Below are 20,068 nucleotides of genomic sequence, written 5' to 3'. Positions count from 1 at the left end.
AGAGAAAGTCTAACACATTGATCTGTAATTTCTCTCCTCCCTTCTTCCAGTGAGATTGTGATGCTGGATCATTTGGTATTCTTCTGTCCACACTGCATTCCCTCTTCACTGTTAACGAAAGATCAACATCACAGCATGTCATGACATATGATGGCCATCTAGTCTCTTGATGAAACTGTTACAGTAAAGTTTTGCAACCAGTTTCAATGCTGAATATCACTTTTGATATTACAGAACTAAACATCTCAAAAAACTGTTCACACAACACCAAATTCCAAAATACTCAGTGTAGTATCTACAAATCACAAAAATAGCTGCAATAAAGACTAATGTTAGAGTAACTGCTTTGTGACCACAGAAAGTTTCTCAGAGGACTTATTTACACTCAAATGCATTCCGAAATCCATACAAATAATTATTCAAAAACGCTCCTCTTCAAGGGCACATCAACTGAATACCATGTGAAGAACACCAATGGAGACGCCTCTTCAGATTTCAACATGCTCATATTGTCAAATTTGCAACAACATATTAAGTTAAATCTGCTATCATACATTTCTTTGAAGTTCAACCCTGGATCAGATACTTCCGAGTTAAATTTCGGCATTTCGTCTCATAATTATAACAAAATGGCTTATACTCTGTGATAAAAAGCAACCTCGGTAGTAGCCAGAAAAATTGTTTTCAATCTAAAGGCTTTTCTTGGTAATGGGTATGATTAACTTTATCAGCCATTCTTTCCACATGTTGCCTTCCACTAATCTAGAACCAATTCATGTATCAGATTACACAAAACCTACCATTTGACTTTGAATATGAACCACAGCGCATTGTCTGAGGCAACAAAAATGTTAAGCGTAAAAAAATATATATATATATATTCGAACCAAATTGGACTGAACCATGAACCAACTTTTCTGTATAGTATGCACCCACCAAGGAATGAAGGTGCAAGAGAACATGATACCCCTTTACTAACCCATACCGCTGTGCCAAAACATTGTGGTCATTAATTACGCATCTGGAAATAAACAAGTTTTACACATTAGGTTTTATTTATCTACATCTACAGCCCCTAATATCTATTTCTGATACCAATGACTTATAATTAACTCCTCTGCTTACAGTGATAATTCCAGTCATCAAGGCAGTTCCATATACTGTATTATAACCATGTGTACACAGCCATGATAGTACAAAAGGCACATCATCCTTTTCTTCTATAGCTTGCCACTTTCTGTTAAAATTCTGCACCCACAATGGTAAATGGCACTAGTTGGACATTTGTGAAATAGAACACACAATCCAAGTTTACTCACGTTTAGCTTGCATTCCATGATCTCAGTGTGTGACAGCACACCTAACCAGTACAAAGATTTTTGTGAATCATGCAATGATGAAGACTATGACAATGCAAGTAATACAACAGAAAGTGATGTAATGTTTTGGATGATGGTGAAATCGAATGTATACAACAAAATGTGCTGCAGACTGTTCAGGAGTGAAAGGCGGGAACTGGGGCCATGTAGCACGACAACTGAAAAATAGTAATTGCACTCCAAAAGTTTAAATAGATGACACAGTTCTATAACAGCTGGAACAAAATCCCACAAAATTACTGGCCTTACATGACATTTTGACAGTACTGTTTTCCATCTCCATAGTAAGAGAATGAAACTCTTAAGAAGCCAAAAAATCAACTAATGATTCAAACAGTGGTAACATTTCCTTGTTTTCTGTAATAATGGACGGACTGAAGGAGTACTTCTCTCTCTGCACTCCCTTTTGTCACAGAAAGTTAACCTTCCATTCAGGATAAGGAATCAAGAAGAAAATTAGCTGCCACTCCAGCTTTTGCTGGAACAAAACCTTTAAGACAATCAACAGCAATCTCCAATCTTTAGGCACTAACCACGTGACAGTACTTTAGTTCATCTAGTAAAATGTTATAATTCATGCAATCAAAAACCTTGGGAAGGTCACAGAAAATACAAAAAGGGTTGTTTATGTTCAGTAGTGAGATGAAAGTCCACAGCTCATGGTCTTGCAGTAGCGTTCTCGCTTCCCATGCGAGAGGTTCTGGGTTCGATTCCTGGTGGGGTCAGGGATGTTCACCTGCCCCAAGATGACTTGGTGTTATTGTGTCATCTTCATCATCATCATTCATCCCCATCATGGTTGGGGGAAGACAACGGCAAACCATATCCATTAGGAACTTGCCTAGTACTGCAGTGCGGGTCTCCCACATCGTTCCCCTACGCTCTGTCAAGAAGCATTGGACTTCATTTCCATTCCATTGAGATAAAATATGACTTTTGCTACAGAAATGTTGTAAGGGAAAGCAAAATGAGAGGCTACCGCCATATTATTCTTCATAAAGTAACTTCGTATAGATATTTATGTATTTTTCTCAATAACTTTAGTAAGGACAGTGGTGAATGAGATGGATCTGTAACTGATAATAAATTACTTTTATCTGCCTTTAAATGTGGTTAACATTGAAAAATATTTCAGTATTTCACAAAATGCCCCTTGAGTAACTGATCAACTGCAAAGCTAACTCAAGAACAAAAGTGAATGTGACAATCAAATCACGTACAGCATTTCATTATACACCTAGACAACTAGAGATTTTTGAGCAACCATCATTTCAAAAACAAAATTATAGAACAGTATGGAATATATATAAATAACTGCAGTTTTAATGGAAGTTGCGACTTGGACACAAATTTCTGCTTGTGAAATTTCAATGCAATTTTTTTCCTACAAATAAGATTATCAATGTAATAATTTTTTTTAATTATAAAATGCATACCATTCCAGGTACAGACTCTTCAGTTGTGAAGATTCCCGAAGCGGGGACAGATGGTTTTAAAAATGATGACTCTGTTCCTGACCGGACGACCACTGTGAATGTATAGTTCCAGTGGGGTTTAAGGTTTGAGATAGTAATACTGTTCAGTTTTGTTAAGTTATGAATAAGCAAGCCATCAGCATTCTGGTAGGTAACCTGCACAAGACAAGGAAAATGAAAGTGAGTAATGAACATGTTGTCACAAAAATTGTATTAGGAAGTATAACACTAACAGCAAGACACGCAAACAATTCTGATACACATTGTAAACCCAAGTGCACAAAGTTCCCATGTTTAGACTAATACATATAGATTACCTCAAAATCACTCAGTTCACCACGTGGAGGAATCCAAGTCAGAGTAATCTGCGTGTCAGTAATTTTTGTGGCATTTATTGAGGAAACAGGTTCTGGATCTGAAATGTGCATGCAATCATCAGACTATGGTTAATGACGCAAGAATGGCTGTCACATTTTTATAGCAGAATAACACACCATCAAACCAGTGGTGTTCCACAACTAATATGACAGGGGTTCACATTCATATTCAAAACTGAACAAGTATATGAAATTAAATACAAAATTACTTTTATTTTAAAATCCAAATTGGAGACCCACAGTTCCTTCAGTTCCAGAACTTTCAATGCACCTCCAGATATTACATACACTAAAACAGTTCTTTAATATAAATTTAAACTGAAGATGAAGGCTCACACATTATTAAAACATCACATGCTCTTTAAAGATATCACACTCACTGCACACCTACAGCACAGATGAGGTGCACAACTACACTTGGATCAGAATAAGAAAGTGATCGACAGCTACTTTCATAGCAACAACCAGTCTACATCTAAATCTACATACCTACTTCACAGCCACAATAAGGTGCATGGCAGAGGGCACCATATACCACTACTAGTCATTCCCTTTCCTGTTCCACTTGCAGAAAGAGCAATGGAAAAATTACTGTCTATGACACTAGGATCATTCCGCAGTCAGTTTCAAACGCTGGCTCTCTAATTTTCTCAATAGTGTTCCTCAAAAAGAACATCACCTTCCATCCAGTTATTCCCATTCGAGTTCTCAAAGAAATTCCACAATACTTTTGTGTTGTTCAAACCTACCAGTAACAAATCCAGCAGCCTGCCTCTTAACTGCTTCGATTTCTTCTTTCAATCCAACCTGATGCAGATTCTAAACTCTTGAGCAGTACTCAAGAACAGGTTGCTCTAGAGTTCTATATGAGGCCTTCCAAGAATTCTCACAATAAACTGATGTCAACCATTCGCCTTCCCTACCATAATCTTCACATGCTCGTTCCATTTCCTATCACCTTGCAATGTTATGCCCAAATATTTAAATGATGTGGCTGTGTCAGGCGTTCAGAGCATCAGTTTGATCACACCTCCTGTCCCGTGCACAGCTGCAAGATGTCATTTGCCAAGTAGCTATGATGGATGAAAATTACTGACTGTATTGTGGTTTGTTCTGACATGCTTTGTTTCTCACTGCAATATTTTTGTTTTACATAATGTGTAGCACCAAGTGTGAAATTGCTTAGGAAAGTGAAGTGACTATTATGATTCTGCAAAGTGAACTCAATTCTGCTCATTAATGAGGAGTGTGTTAACATATTTAGTGTAGAGCTGCACAGCTGCATCTACCGGAGCAATATTGTGCTTGACCATGACGACAAATCAACAACACCCCCCCTCCCCTTACATGTTCAACAAATCACTTGGTTATTGTGATCAAGATATAGGACTTGCTACTGCAATGTTTACCCATCATTGTTTCCACCATACTTGACCCACCCAAGTTTGTAAGCTCTCCTGATTGCAAATGCAAAGCTAGGTACTAGGTGAGATACAACTACATTTTGAATTGTTTCATAGAATACAATACTTTTCATTTGTGGATCATGGCATGCTCCAATATTAATGTCATAATATCAGAATTATATTATACAGCAATGAGATGTGGCATTACGTGGGAGATCATGTGCATGTGTGTATTACAAAGACAAAGCCGCCACTGTATCAAACACCAAAGTGATTCCAAAATAAACTTTAGTTCCTTATCTTCATTCCCTGTTTAGGTTTCAAATGCAGAAATCTGCTCTAAATGTGTTGGCAGTTATTTTTACTTTCACACAATAACAAACATAACAATACTACTTGTAAATGCTATGGCTTTTCTAAGTAACATTTGGGCAAGATCCCAGCATCAGCTGCTAGTTATCTACTCCTATCGTCCCTTCTGAAGAGCTCACCAACTTACCAATTATCAAATAACTCAAATATCTAACACTTCCTACAATGATCACAGCAAAGTGTTAGACAGTCAGTGTGTTACAGTAATACAGCATTCTTCTCAATGGTGTACAATACTATTACACTTTCTCTGATTCATGTCACAATCTCCAAACTAAAGTAATCTTTTTTTATCTTCAACTACGCAATATCTTTGTCATGGTGGGCAGTTACTTAAGTCAAATTTTCTTCTTCTTTTTCTTCATTTTAATCATATGAGGACAACACTGATTTGGGTCAGCTTCTTTTCTTCTGGCCTGTATCCTCGCTAAATACTACTAAATTCTCATACTTTGCAACATTCTTCACTATTCTGTCCACGATGCTTTTTCTCTGGGCCTAATTCTATCCTGTGTCTTGGAAACCTGTGACCGCCAGAACTTTTTTATTGGAAAGTCACCCTGCTGTAAATTTATGTTTCCCGTATTCCCTTTCCTTCCGGATATCTGTGTACCTCTTGGATCCAGTGTACTTTGGTTCTCTTTTTCACAATAAACTGTATTATCTGACATGTCAACCTCCCTTGATCCATTCTTCAGATGCATTCGAAGAACATGTCCTCCTTTTTCTGACGATGTCAGAGATTCTCTCCATCTCAGCCGAGAGTTCTTGTTTAGTTCACCTTCTATATTCAACACCTCCTGCTTTTGTCGCCCCAATATCAACCCAAAAATTCTCTGTTCCACAAGTTCTTGCCTCTTAAGTACTCCTGAACTTACTAGTTCAGACTTTCTACTGATTTTTTAGAAGACTTCAAGGGTGGATCACTGTCTGGTAATGTCCCAGTTTTGCACTGATCAAAAGATTCTTCTTATTGTAAATGTTTAACATTAATTTGGTTGCTAAATTCATTTTGTTTATTTGTATTAACATCCCTTATTTTTGTCATTCCAGTGTATAAACTTCCCTAGATATTTAAATCTTTTCACCTTCTGAATTTTTCCTCCTTTTGTTGTCATCCATTTAGGAGATGCCTTGATGTCTGCATATACTACGAGGGTGGTTTGAGAAGTTATCAGCACGAAATAGAAAAAAAATACTTACGTCACTTAAACTTTTATTATTTTTCAATGTAGTCTTCTTGTAGATTAATGCACTTGGTCCAATGATGTTTCAGTGCCTTGACCCCATCTCATAAATGAGTTTCCTACACGCCTGCAAAATAGTTGTCAACTCCAGCTACCAATTCTTCATTTGAAGTGAATCTTTGTCCACCAAGAAAAATTTTCAGTTTTGGGAAGAGACGGAAGGCTGATGGAGCCATATCATGTGAATAAGGTGGTTGTGGCAACAATTCATACTTTAGTTCATGTAATTTTGCCATCATGACGGCATATGTGTGCAGGCATGCAAATAATTTTTTTTATTTCTAATTCTTCAGTAAAAATGTGATATACCCATTCAGGTGACATATGGCAAGCATGAGCAATTTCTCGCACTTTAAATCAGTGATCCTCCATGACCATTTTGTGCACTTTTGCAATGATTTCTGGGGTAGTAACACAAGCTGGCCGACCATTGCGCGGATCATCGTCTAAGCTCTCCCAACCAAATTTAAATTCATTTGTCCTCTTGGCAACAGTTGAATATGAAGGACCAGGGTCTCCCCAGGGTATTCTGGAAATCGGCATGAATGTCCTTTGTTTTTACACTTTTCTTTACAAAGAATTTAATCACTGCTCGAACCTCGATTTTTTCCATCTTCGCAAATCACTACACGGGAACAACAACAGAGCCATGTGACTGCCACAGCTCTCTTCCAAAAGCACTGATGTGCCACATGTTTACAGGCAACAGTCCAATGACCTCTCATGGTGATTCCAATAACTTTTCAAACCACCCTCGTATGTCCTCTCCATTGAGATATGTTGACCTGCTTTATTTGCTTGTCTCTGTAGTTGCAAGATTTGATTAGCTGCTCATCTAATGATTTCAACAAAATCGCAATATTGTCTGCAAATGCAAGACAATCTAACTGTATTCATATTTTCTTGCACTTCAGTCATATTCCTAACACTCCTTTTATTTCTTGTCACCATTCCTTAATCACCTAATCAGCTACACAGTTAAAGAATAAAAGGGAGAGTCTATCTCCCTGTGTGACTTTGGTTTTGGTCTTTAAGGACTCTGAAACCTGTCCTCTGAGCTTCACCTGGGGTGTATACTACTTAGGGTTTGTTTGATCAGATCATTGGCTTTCATATGCAAACTCATATCCTTCAAAATATGTAACAGTGTCTGTCTCTCCACTGAATCATAATCTTTCTTGAAGTCTACAAACTTCAGCACAAAATTCTTGCTCCACTGTTTCTGATATGCAGCTACCAGTTTCAGATTCAAGATCTGTCTTGTAAATGATCTTCTCTACTGAAGCCTCCTTGGTACTTGCAAAATTATGGATTTAGTCACTTTTCAATCTGTTCTGCAAGCTTTTGAGAGTATATTGTAGGTCATTGGTATTAATGATATTCCACTGTATTTCCTAGACTCCACTACATCTCCCTTTTTGTGTACAGTGCCATCGTCCATCCTTCTGGAAGTCACTCTTCCTTCCAAATTTTATTTATAACATGTGCCATGTTTAATGAAAACTAAGTTGCCTATTTACTAAACATACTGCAGAAGCTAGACGCACTAAAAGTAACAGATGAATCACCAGCAAAGCCATAGAGATCCTGTTTTCATTCACCATGCTGTAGTCAAGAATTACTCAAACACATCTTTCGACCCTAAAATTTGTCTAAACAAAATATTTAGTTCCTCTTATCTATCCACTCTAAGCTCTTGCTTTTAAATAGCAATTTCTTATGCAACATAACATCCTATTATGAGTAGATGAACTTCTTAGTTTTATCACCACGGGAGGTACCATTTAAATCATTATGACATAAAAGCTACACTTTACATTCATTACCACCATCACTTACTTCATATGTAGCTTTCTGTCACTTGTATCACATTACAACATGTCGATTATTTTCAGATATATTCAATCCTCCTTCCTACAGTCATATTTCCTTGGACACAGAACAAAAGTGTTAATGCCTAACTTTCTATTTCAAGGATCTACTCTGGCCAATTTTTAGCTCCAGAAGATGTTTCCCCTACTGATCAATTAATAATAAGATAGCTCTTATGGCAAACAAAAAGATAGAGTTTCCCTCCCTGTCTGGCCATTCAGATTGTAAGTATCCCTATGAATCATGCTGAAGTCTGCTTCCAGTTTGTACTTTGTCCCTGTTCTTATTGACAGAGCAAGGCTTATACACATTATCAAACTGAATAAATGAACCCAGAAAGTCAACTAAACAGAAAAAAAACTGAATGTATACTTCATTGTTAAATTTTTGTTCTTTCATGAAAAATTCTAATGATAGCCGTCTGATGCTTACCAATAATACTTTGTGAGGTATCTTTAATAGGGTCATCATTGGCCTCACCTCCCTATTCAGCTCCCTTGCACTACTATCCCTACTCACAACCCCACCCTTGGCCTCCCCTCTTTCTTCCTTTTCTCACCCAGCCCACCTAACACAACCAACAACCACAGTCAAACTGCAGCAACACGATAATGTAGTTATCTGTGTATGTATAGATATGTTTCTTAGTTCTGAAGGAGGACATTCTCTGCAATTTTAGTGAGAAGTTCAAAATTTTTTATGTGCCTATGAAATGCTTAACCTCTGAATTAAACACTGAGTAGTTATGTTTAGTGTTTATTAGACATTATAAGAAACAAAGTTTAAATATATCATTAGTTTCAATCTAAGAAATTCATGAAACTTACATAGGCGGTCCTGTCGGAGTTGTGGCTGACTGAAGATACCATCTGACACAGTCCAAACAGTAATGTTGTACAGCTTTCCTGGTACAAGGCCTGTGAAGGTGACCTTTGTTTCTGTATCATTGGCTGCCTTTTCAATAGGCGGAATGCTTGGATCCGAAAGCTCAAAACGGTAGTGATCAAAATGTGAAACAGACTGAGGTGTAGGAGTGTAGCGAAGTGTCATTGAATCTGTTGCTGTGGCCTCCAGTACTGGCACAACTTCTGATTGTATTAAGGGCACTGTAAAAATAATATTGTTATTAAAATCTGCAACAAAAGACTGAAGCGAGAGTTGTCACAACTTCTGCATGATTGATTCAAATTTACTAAATGAACCTAACAGTAGAAGATATCATTCCCTAGCTGAAATCTTGAATTTCACATTGCACGTCCTGTGGATATTAATTGATTTTGTACTCTCTCCTACCATTATGAAAGGGTTGTTTCTTCCTCCTGTTCATTTCTTTTTACAGTACTCACTTACCACTGAGTGTACTTATAACGGTACATTGGCCGAAGCCAGGGGGGAGCATTGCCGCCTGCAGCATGGTTATCTTAATGTGTAGTTTACGCTTCTCCAAAAGCAGAAGACGTTCATGAAGGTAAAGGTCACTTAAATATCATTTGAAATCCTAACTGAAATTTTCTTATGTATAGACATGTCTAATAAAGGTCCTAAGTGCACCATGAAAGAAAATATATGAAATAAAATGAAGTACAGCACAGTTGTCTACAATGACTGCCTCATACAGTACTGGCAGTTAGCTAACATTTGCTGCAGCCAAAAACAAGTGAGTAACGGCCAAAGCCTTATGACATCTGCTAACTTTTACTGACTCCGGACTAAGAAGCTGACCCGCAAATGAAGTTAACACACTATACATATAGTTTTTATTGACAGTAACTCCAAAATCAAATCATAAAACTGGGCATATAAATGAAGTAATACAGTGGATCCGGAAAAAACATACAGATGGTATAAGTAATAAAAACTGTGTGGAAATAAATTGGGTGGAGAGAGAAGCCAGCTGTTTGAGCACACAAAGCTGACAGCTCAAAGTAGTAGGGAAGTAATTTAGTGAAGTGAAAGTTGAGAATGAGCAACAGAAATCTAAAGACGTGAAAAATGATAAATGGATGTCATGAACGTACATCTATAATCAATTTGAGAAAGAGAAGGCACAAAAGAAGCAGATGGTGTAGGTTGCAGGATAAATATAAGAACTGCAAGCAAATAATAAAGTATATATAAAAATGTAATGAATAAAGAAAGGGAAAAGAGACAGAATTCATGTGAAAGACGTAAGGAACAAGAGGGACAGGGTACTCCAAAACTTCAGAGGAGATAAGTTCTATAGTGATTATGTTCTAGAAAACTACACAAATATAAAGCATATTGAACTATTTACTGTAAAAAAGTTTGAGAAATATGTGACTGCCTGAACACAATATCCAGTTCTTTTTATTATGTAGAACAACTGACATAAAGGTCTGGTTACCTTTGACATGATTAATTACCTCTAACTTCCCTTGTTTTGTACTTTGTATTTTTTTTCTCTTTTTCTGAATACTTTGCTTTTTCCCCTACGCATTTACTTTGCTGCATCTTTTACAAAATATGGCAAACAATTGTATTATTTATATCATATGTTATTGGTCTTCATTCCTTGTGTAGTGCATACTAACTTCATAATCAAATATCTTGTCCTTTGACTTTTTATTGGTCCTTTAAGGAAGTTTTATGTATAATTTTCCATTATTTATCAATCCAGAAATTTTGGCCCCTGAAGATGGAGCATTTGCTCCGAAATATGTAGACTCAATAAAATGGGTGAGTGACTTTTTACCAAGAAAATACATAAAACTGAAAGAAAAATGACCAAAATATTTCCAAAAAGAAAAAGTTCAGACTTAAGAAAAAATATAATGGATATCCTCCTCATCACCGCCACCACTGCCGTCACCACCACCACAATCACCGTCTGCTTCAAGGTGTGGTCTTGTAGGGCCAATTCCAGTCCGTCCATCCATCCATCCATCCATCCATCCATCCATCCATCCACTCACACACCCTTTCCTTGGTCTTCTCAAATATCTTTTGCCCTTGGTCAGTATGCAAAACTTTGTTTTAGTAGCTGCTTAATACCCATACAAAGGCAATAATGGATTTTTTAAATTCCATGACTGGGAAAATGATAGAACAGATTTGACAGATATATTTTTTATCCACATTCAGACCTCTCCTCCCACAGTTATTTTGAGCCAGTTCTGTAAGATATATTAAATAGTATTTCTTACAACACATAACAAATGTGTATATGAAAATTGTTTTAGAACAGAAAATAGGGAAAAAATAAGCTATTCATAAATAAAAATAAGGTTGTTTCCCTGTAGTTGTGGTCACTAAGAGTTGCAGCCTTTCAACACCGACACAATATACAAGCATACGCACAGAACAAAGGAAACTTACTAATTTAATTCCAAAAATTTTAAACAGTAATAGTATTAAATAAGTAGCTACTAAAATCAAAATTTCTGATAAACACAAAACTTACTGGTTCGTTTGGAAAGAGTTGTATTATCACTCTTCATTCCATGTGAAACTGTATGAATCTGGAAGAAGTACTTCAGGCCTGGCATGAGATCACCTATGAGCATCCTCACAAGTGGTGGTTTGGAACCAAGCGGCACGCCATGAACATTCTGTTCTGTCAAATTACGTGTCTGTTCAGCAGTGCCTGGGTCATCTTCCGCACGCCATTTGATAACATAATACTCAATACGGCCCTCTGGTCGAGGCCATTCGAGAGTCACATTAGATGAGTCAACTAGGACTGCTATGGCTGTTACAGGGTTGGGTCCTAAAGCAAAAGGAAATAGTTGCTACAGGTTATCAAATTTATTCAAATGTCCTCTTTTAATGTGATATTTTGCAAATTTTTAATACTCACGGACTGTGTTGTTGACTTCTTGTGGTTTATTACTTTCTACACCGTAGCTGACAGTTGTTACCTGAATTATGTACTTCTCACCAGGTGTCATATCAGCAATTTCAGCTTCAGGTACTTGTAAAAGTGGCAGTTTAACCCAAGATGTTTCATCCTCTGTGCGATACCTGTTTACAACGTACAAACAACATTCGAGATGCATTTCAACACAAACAGTTATTATATTTTCATTTTGGTATGGAAAGTATCTTAGTACACTTTGCACTTCAAGCACTTGTGTGCAAAATCAGAAAATAAAAAAGTATGTAATATACACAGATAATATGTTTTCCTGTTTTTGATACAATTTTTGCTTTCTGAACTAAAATTTTATACATTCAGTGACAGACAAAAAACAGCAAGTAATTTAGGAGTAAAGGAGACAACGCACTGAATAGCAGAAGTGGTGAGTCATCATCAGGCAGAGATGAAAGAGAAAGAAAACTTGCTAGCTTACAGAATCAATCCTTTTTTGAGCTACAGAATGGATGGATGGGTGGCTGGACACACACACACACACACACACACACACACACACACACACACACACACTACGTACCCCTACATGTACACTAACTCGAGAAAGAATTGATCCTGAAAGCTAGCAAGTTTTACATTGTAGTTATTTAGAAAAGTAAACTAGGATGATAAGGACAGCTGAGACATAAAAGGAAAGATGAAAGATAGATGAAAAATGAAATGCTAGTGAGCAATAGACACTACATGAAAACTGAAGAAGACGCAGTAAGCACAAATAGGGTAGTCAATGAATCATCAATATACTCAGTTTGTCCTTCCCTTATAGACTGTTGAGCTAAAACATTAAGATCAGAGCCCATCTCTATATTGAACGCCACCTGATGGTAGTGTAGGCATGTTACTCTGTAAGGAATGTATATAAGTGGAACAGAGATGAATGGGGTGTCATTCTATAACAATACTGGCCTCAAATGGAGAAACACATTGACATGACTTTGACAAAGGGCAGATTGTTTTGTCTTGATGTCTGCAAACAACCATCTCAAAAACGGTGAACCTGATCAGCTGTTCGTGCGCTACTGTCATGAGCATTTATGGAAAGTAGTTGTAGGACGTGAATCCACAAGCAGATGACAAGATGTGTTAGATGTCTACCCCTCATCAAAGAACATGGGTGTCGAAGGCCTCATCAAAGAACATGGGTGTCGAAGGCTAGCTCCATAAAGCAAAAGCAGCACAGACGATGATTTGTGGCAAACCTGATGACAGAGTAAATGCTGGTGAGCCATAAGTGTTACAGCACACACACACTGTCGAATGTGATTTCTGCAGTAGATGACCTAAGTGTGTTCCCATGCTGAAGCGACAACATTGTCAATTACGATGGCAGCGGGCACAGGTTCAATGAAATTTGACTGTGGATCAACAGAATTGTGTCACCTGACCAGATTAATAATGTTTCTTGTTACACGAAGTCAAGGATTCCTGTCCAGACACATAATCATCCAGGCAAATGACTGCTTGAAAGATACACCACGCCATGGAAGTAGGCCAGTGGGGGAGAGGTGTGGGGCAGTATTTTGCTATGAGGGACATTTGCCTGGACTTCCATGAGACATGTGGCAGTAATTGAAGGCACTATGACAGATGTGAACTAGATGAACTTTATTGTGGACCACCAGCATCCCTTCATGCTTGATGTCTTCCCTGAAGGCAATGGCATCTTCCAGAAGAATAACTGTCCATGTCACAAGATCACAATCATGCGTCAGTGGTTTGAGAAGTACAACAGTGAACTCACACTGATGTCTCGCCCACCAAATTCACCAAATTTGCCTATTCTGAACTCAATGGAACACATCTGAGACACTATTGGGCGCCAGCTCTGTGCCTACAAAGCACCAACCTGTAATTTAAGGGAATTGCATAGCATGTGAGGAGGCTTCGGGTGCCACGTACTTGTAAAAATCTACCAAGGCCTTATTAAGTGCATCTCATGCACAGTCATTGTTGTAATTCATCTAAAGGTGGCGCAATACAATATCAAGCATGTGGTCATAATGTTTTGGCTGATGTAAAAATGAGCAGGAGCAGTAAACAGTGCAGAATAATTGGACAAGAACAGTCAAGACAAGAGAAGTTGGAAAATTAACAACACCCAAAAAAGGGGAAATAAGCAGACATAAATAAGGCAACTAAGGATATACAGAGTTCAAAAGGAGAAAGAGTTCAAAAGGAGAAAGATAACAACAGGATCAATTAGTGTAAACAGAGGCCAAGTGAGCATATACAAACTAAGCACATGCTGTATAGTGAGTGCCCACCTGAAAAGACAAAGAAGAATCTAAACGTTACACAAGAAACCATGCAACAGTAGCACAGCTATTAGGCAGCATAGTATAATTTAGTAGCCATCATGCTAGCAAAAAATCTAAATTGTGATTGTTAGTCAGCTAGTATATAGCACAGGTTATCCACAAAGTGGCTCTCCCTCCGATGAATTAGATATTACTACTGCATGTGACAGGGCTGGGACAAGTAGTAAAACAGAGTGTATACACCAAGTTATACGGTGGCACAATCATACTGATATGAGCCATATGTCAATCAAATGGGTTGAGATGCCATTGTAATTTCGGCAAGGATGTTGCAAAAGTTAGTAGTACGACAGAAACCTATCCTTGTTGGACTTGGGAGATTAGTTGGCTCAATGGAAATTTGTAAACATGGCAGGGAAGTTCACGGGTTCCAGTCCAGAATAGTACTATGGCATAAGACGTGCATTCCATCTCAAAATATGGTCAAGTGGGTTCGAGGCCGTCTGCAACAGCACAGGAAATTTAAAATAGAGTGTGAAGTTGGTTTAAGAATAAGGACTTGAACACATACTGATAGTTTTCAGCTGTTTGACTAGTGCAGAAGTACTGAGCAGCCTATTACTGGAATGGAAACTAACACTGATGAAGGTCACAGATTTGGAAAAGTATCAGGATACTTATCAACAAAAATGAATTTCCTAGAGGTTCAGCAACGCAACTTCACTGAAGCTACATATTGTGAAAATACTGTCATAATATAAGAATCAAACATGGAGCTGCCAGTGTCTCGACTCTAGGGAAGCTTTCTGTAACCAAGATGTGAAATTGTGGTTGCAGAGGAATCATGGTTCCCACAGTTGTGGTTCACACCTTTGTGCGTGTCATCTGCTCAACTGTGTTTTGGTCTTTGGTGAGTGTGGAACTGGTTTAGGTTACGAGGAATGAGTCAATAGGTTTATTTTTCAGCTGGGTACTGGATCAGAAAGTCTTAAGAAAAAGCAGCAGCAGATAGTCCATATGCAGGGTGAGCACTAAGTATCTAGGTTTCATTAAATGGCTATCAAGTTTTTGCGTTTGATGGAATAATACTGGAAACAGCACAAACATGCAGAACATTAAAAAAGATAATGATTTTTCGTGCCGCATAGTACCCACAGTGGGTGTGAGAGATAGTAAACTCAGCAACAACAAAGATGGCCGATCACTTTACAGTTAGAGAATAAGCACACACTGCTTCGTGTTATGAGATATGGAATTCAATCATCCTTGTGCACAGATGGCAGCATTTGGTGAAGGGAAGGAATGCCACAACTCATTCAGAGACAATAAAGAACTGTCACATGAAACTAATGACCACAGGTTCAGTAAAGGATGCAGCAAAAACAGGTCATCCATACATGTCTCGGTGATCTGAGAATAAGGCAACTGGGCATAACATGTTCAGTCGTAACCCAAGGAAATGAACATGCCAGGCAGCTCGTGAAAGCAGACTCACAAGGCACACTGTGCCTCAAGTGTTGCAAAGAGAATTAAATTTTTGAGTGTGGAAACCACATTACGTGCAGCAGTTAACACCAGAAGACCGTGATAGCATAATAAAATATGGGGAATTGATGCTGGGTTTGCACGAAGATTGGCCTCATCTGTTTCACATCATCCTCTGGAGTGACGAGATCCTATTCCATGTGGGAGATTTCGACAATCGGCACAACTGTTGTTAGTGGACAGCTCACAGTCCTGGAATTGCAATGGAAAAGATGCATTCTCGTCCAAAAGTGACCACATAGTGTGGAGTAATGTCTACAAATGTCATTGGCCCATGTCTCCTGCATAACACAATTAATGGAGAACATTACCTTCAAATGTGTCAATACTACATTTGGCCCAAGGTATCTGAATGGGAAAATACCGACAACATTATCTTCATGCAAGATGCCACACTGCCTCACTTTGCAAATGTTGTGTTGTGTGGAACTGGTTGGGTGATAAGTTTCTAAGATGTTAGCTGAGGAGATGTGGACCTCATGAATGTACTGCAAGAAGTCCACACCCGACACCCTGTGACATTTTTTTTTTTTTTTTTTTTTGGGGGGGGGGGGGGGGGCGGGGGCGGCAAAAGAGGAGGTGTGCCAGATGAAACCTCGCACATTGGATAAATTGGAAGCACAGATTCAGGAAGTTCTTATCAACATCCCACACAACGTCCTCCTGAAAGCTGTGAATTCCATTCCAGGTCGTTTGAGGAGACTGATTGACACCACAGGTGCCTACAGGGTAATTTAATGGAAAATATGCAATCGTATTTTCATATAACAGTGTACATAATGTACACTACTGGCCATTAAAATTGCTACACCACGAACATGACGTGCTACAAACGAGAAATTTAACCGACAGTAAGAAGATGCTGTGATATGCAACTGAGTAGCTTTCCAGAGCATTCACACAAAGTTGGCACTGTTGGCGACACCTACAACATGCTGACATGAGGAAAGTTTCAAACAACAGCAGTTGGCTGGTGTTGCCTGGTGAAACGTTGTTGTGATGCCTCGTGTAAAGAGGAGAAATGCGTAACATCACGTTTCTGAGTTTAATAAAGGTCGGACTGTAGCCTATTGCAATTGCGGTTTATCTTATCACGACATTGCTGCTCACGTTGGTCGACATCCAATGACTGTTAGCAGAATATGGAATCGGTGGGTTCAGGACGGTAATACAGAACGCCGTGCTGGATCCCAATGGCCTCGTATCACTAACAGTCAAGATGACTGACATCTTATCCGCATGGCTGTAACGGATCGTGCAGCCACGTCTTGATCCATGAGTCAACAGATGGGGACGTTAGGAAGACAAGAACGAACAATTTGACAACATTTGCAGCAGCGTGGACTATCAGCTCTGAGACCATGGCTGTGGTTACCCTTGACACTGCATCACAGACAGGAGTGCCTGCGATGGTGTACTCAATGACGAACCTGGGTGCACGAATCACAAAAGTCATTTTTTCGAATGAATCCAGGTTCTAGAATGAGATTTTCACTCTGCAATGGAGTGTGCGTGGATATGAAACTTCCTGGCAGATTAAAACTGTGTGCCGGACCGAGACTCGAACTCGGTACCTTTGCCTTTCACGGGCAAGTGCTCTACCAACTGAGCTACCCAAGCATGACTCATGCCCCATCCTCCTGTAAAGTTTAGAAGGTAGGAGACGAGGTACTGGCAGAAGTAAAGCTGTGAGGACGGGGCGTGAGTCGTGCTTGGGTAGCTCAGCTGGTAGAGCACTTGCCCGCGAAAGGCAAAGGTCCCAAGTTCGAGTCTCGGTCCAGCACACAGTTTTAATCTGCCAGGAAGTTTCAATACAGGTTCTGTTTACTGCATCATGATGATCGCATCCGTGTGTGGCGACATCACGATGAATGCACATTAGAAGCGTGTATCCATCATCACCATACTGGCGTATCACACATCGTGATGGAATGGGGCGCCATTGGTTACACGTCTTGGTCAGCTCTTGTTTGCATTGACAACAGTTTCAACAGTGGACGTTACACTTCAGATGTGTTACAACCTGTCGCTCTACCCTTCATTCGATCCCTGTGAAACCCTACATTTCAGTAGGATAATGCACGACAGCATGTTGCAGGTCCTGTACGGGCCTTTCTGGATACAGAAAATGTTTGACTGCTGCCCTGGCCAGCACATTCTCCAGATCTCTCACCAATTGAAAACGTCTGGTCAATGGTGGCTGTCACTACTCTTGATGAACTGTGGCATCATGTTGAAGCTGCATAGACAGCTGCACCTGTACACACCATCCGAGCTCTGTTTGACTCAATGCCCAGGCGTATCAAGGCCATTATTACGGCCAGAGGTGGTTGTTCTGGGTACTGATTTCTCAGGATCTATGCACCCAAATTGCGTGAAAATGTAATCACATGTCATTACTAGTATTATAATATATTTGTCCAATGAATACCCATTTATCTACTGCATTTCTTCTTGGTGTAGTAATTTTAATGGCCAGTTGTATCCATATACCCAGAAATTGTGAACATACTGTTTTTCTGATTGTTTATCCATTTTGAGGCATCAAGGGATCACAAATTTAGCATTGGAGGGCAGCGTGGAGGGTAAAAATCGTAGAGGGAGACCAAGAGATGAGTACACTAAGCAGATTCAGAAGGATGTAGGTTGCAGTAGGTACTGGGAGATGAAGCAGCTTGCACAGGATAGAGTAGCATGGAGAGCTGCATCAAACCAGTCTCAGGACTGATGACAACAACAACAACAACATATCCATTTATTTCAGTATGTGGATTCGCTGGTGTCATATTCTGGGTGGTGAGTATGTACATTGCAACAGATTTTTCCAGATCTATAATAAAGCTGTTATTATCGAAGTACACTGCTATATTCTTTGTAATGGCCTTCCTTAAGAGAGTTTTCAATAGTTTCTTTGGCATGTTCTGTAATTAAGATGCTGGTGTCATCTGTAAATTGTTATATTTTATTGTTGCTACTTTTAGAAATCATTTATATGTAGTAAGAATAGGATTGGACTGAAAATGAAATCATGGGGAACTCCATGTTTGATCACTTATAAATCTGACTAATGGGTAGTGACTTTCTCATTTACCTCGTGTGCTTTTTCTAAGATCTATTGTCTTTCATGGTGGTACATTTAATACAATTATATGATGCTCCCCTAATATCCTAATTCTGAACCTTACCAAGTAATTTATCACGACTTATTGTATAAAATACTTTGGTAAGTCTAGGAATACGCTCAGGGTATTTTCCTTCCTACCTAGCCTCTGTAGCATTTCATACAGAAAAAAAATGTTGCTGCTTTGGTTGAGTGATTTTTCCTAAAACCATGTTGTGATGCTACTGATATATTTATCTATTTATTCAAAACAAAGATTCCAAGACTTACCAAGCGGGAAAGCGCTGGCAGACAGGCACATGAACAAAACACACAAACACACACACAGAATTACGAGCTTTCGCAACTGGCAGTTGCTTCGTCAGGAAAGAGGGAAGGAGAGGGAAAAATGAAAGGATGTGGGTTTTAAGGGAGAGGGTAAGGAGTCATTCCAATCCCGGGAGCGGAAAGACTTCCCTTAGGGGAAAAAAAGGACAGGTGTACACTCGCACACACACACACACACACACACACACACACACACACACACACACACACACACACACACACACACATATCCATCCGCACATACACAGACACAAGCAGACATATTTAAAGGCCTATATATTTTTCCCATGTGGAAGTTTCTTTCTATTTTATTTATATCTATTTATTCAATTAGACAATCTTTTGCTTAAAAAAGTTTACCTAGAATTTTTTAAAATACAGACATTAGAGAAACATGTCTATAGTTTGTCACCTCTTCCAGGCTTCCTTTTTGTACAGTTATTGCACTTTAGCAACTTTTAAGCATGTTGGAAAGTTGCCAGTTGAGAAGGACAGGTTTACAAGGTAAGTCAGTGGTTCAGAGATTAAATCTACACTTTTTTCCCAACAAAGTCTGGTATTTTATCTATTCCTGGTGAGTGTTTTGATTTTAGATGCTTGATTTCTTGCTGTAATTTTTGAATATTAGTTATGAGAAATACTGTGTTATCTGCCTAATCGGTTCTTGATGTCATTTGAGTAGCTGACATTTTTCTCATTAAGTTTTCTGCTATATTCAGAAAATAACTGTTAAACACATTAGCTACAGCCTTCAGGTTGCTGATTAACTGTAAATTTTGACTGTACATTTTCATTCA

The 20,068-nt window shown here is 38.8% G+C and overlaps 1 protein-coding gene across 4 annotated transcripts in view; it reads right to left on the bottom strand.

Annotated features, from left to right (window-relative positions):
- LOC126354729 (tyrosine-protein phosphatase 10D) overlaps nt 1-20,068 on the bottom strand; it is a 341,160-nt gene that overhangs the window by 65,452 nt on the left and 255,640 nt on the right. For all 4 annotated transcript variants that reach the window (XM_050004587.1, XM_050004588.1, XM_050004589.1 and 1 more), the window contains exons 14-18: nt 11,946-12,109; nt 11,550-11,855; nt 8,956-9,234; nt 3,172-3,269; nt 2,816-3,010 (exon numbers count right to left, since the gene is read on the bottom strand). In XM_050004587.1, the coding sequence (XP_049860544.1) occupies nt 2,816-3,010; nt 3,172-3,269; nt 8,956-9,234; nt 11,550-11,855; nt 11,946-12,109 (1,042 nt within the window). The remainder of the gene's footprint in view (nt 1-2,815; nt 3,011-3,171; nt 3,270-8,955; nt 9,235-11,549; nt 11,856-11,945; nt 12,110-20,068) is intronic.

This window comes from Schistocerca gregaria, chromosome 3 (assembly GCF_023897955.1).
Source record: "Schistocerca gregaria isolate iqSchGreg1 chromosome 3, iqSchGreg1.2, whole genome shotgun sequence".
In the NCBI taxonomy this organism is placed as follows: domain Eukaryota; kingdom Metazoa; phylum Arthropoda; class Insecta; order Orthoptera; family Acrididae; genus Schistocerca; species Schistocerca gregaria.
The sequence above is the reverse complement of the archived record's forward strand: the minus strand, read 5'-3'. Positions and strand labels throughout refer to the sequence as shown.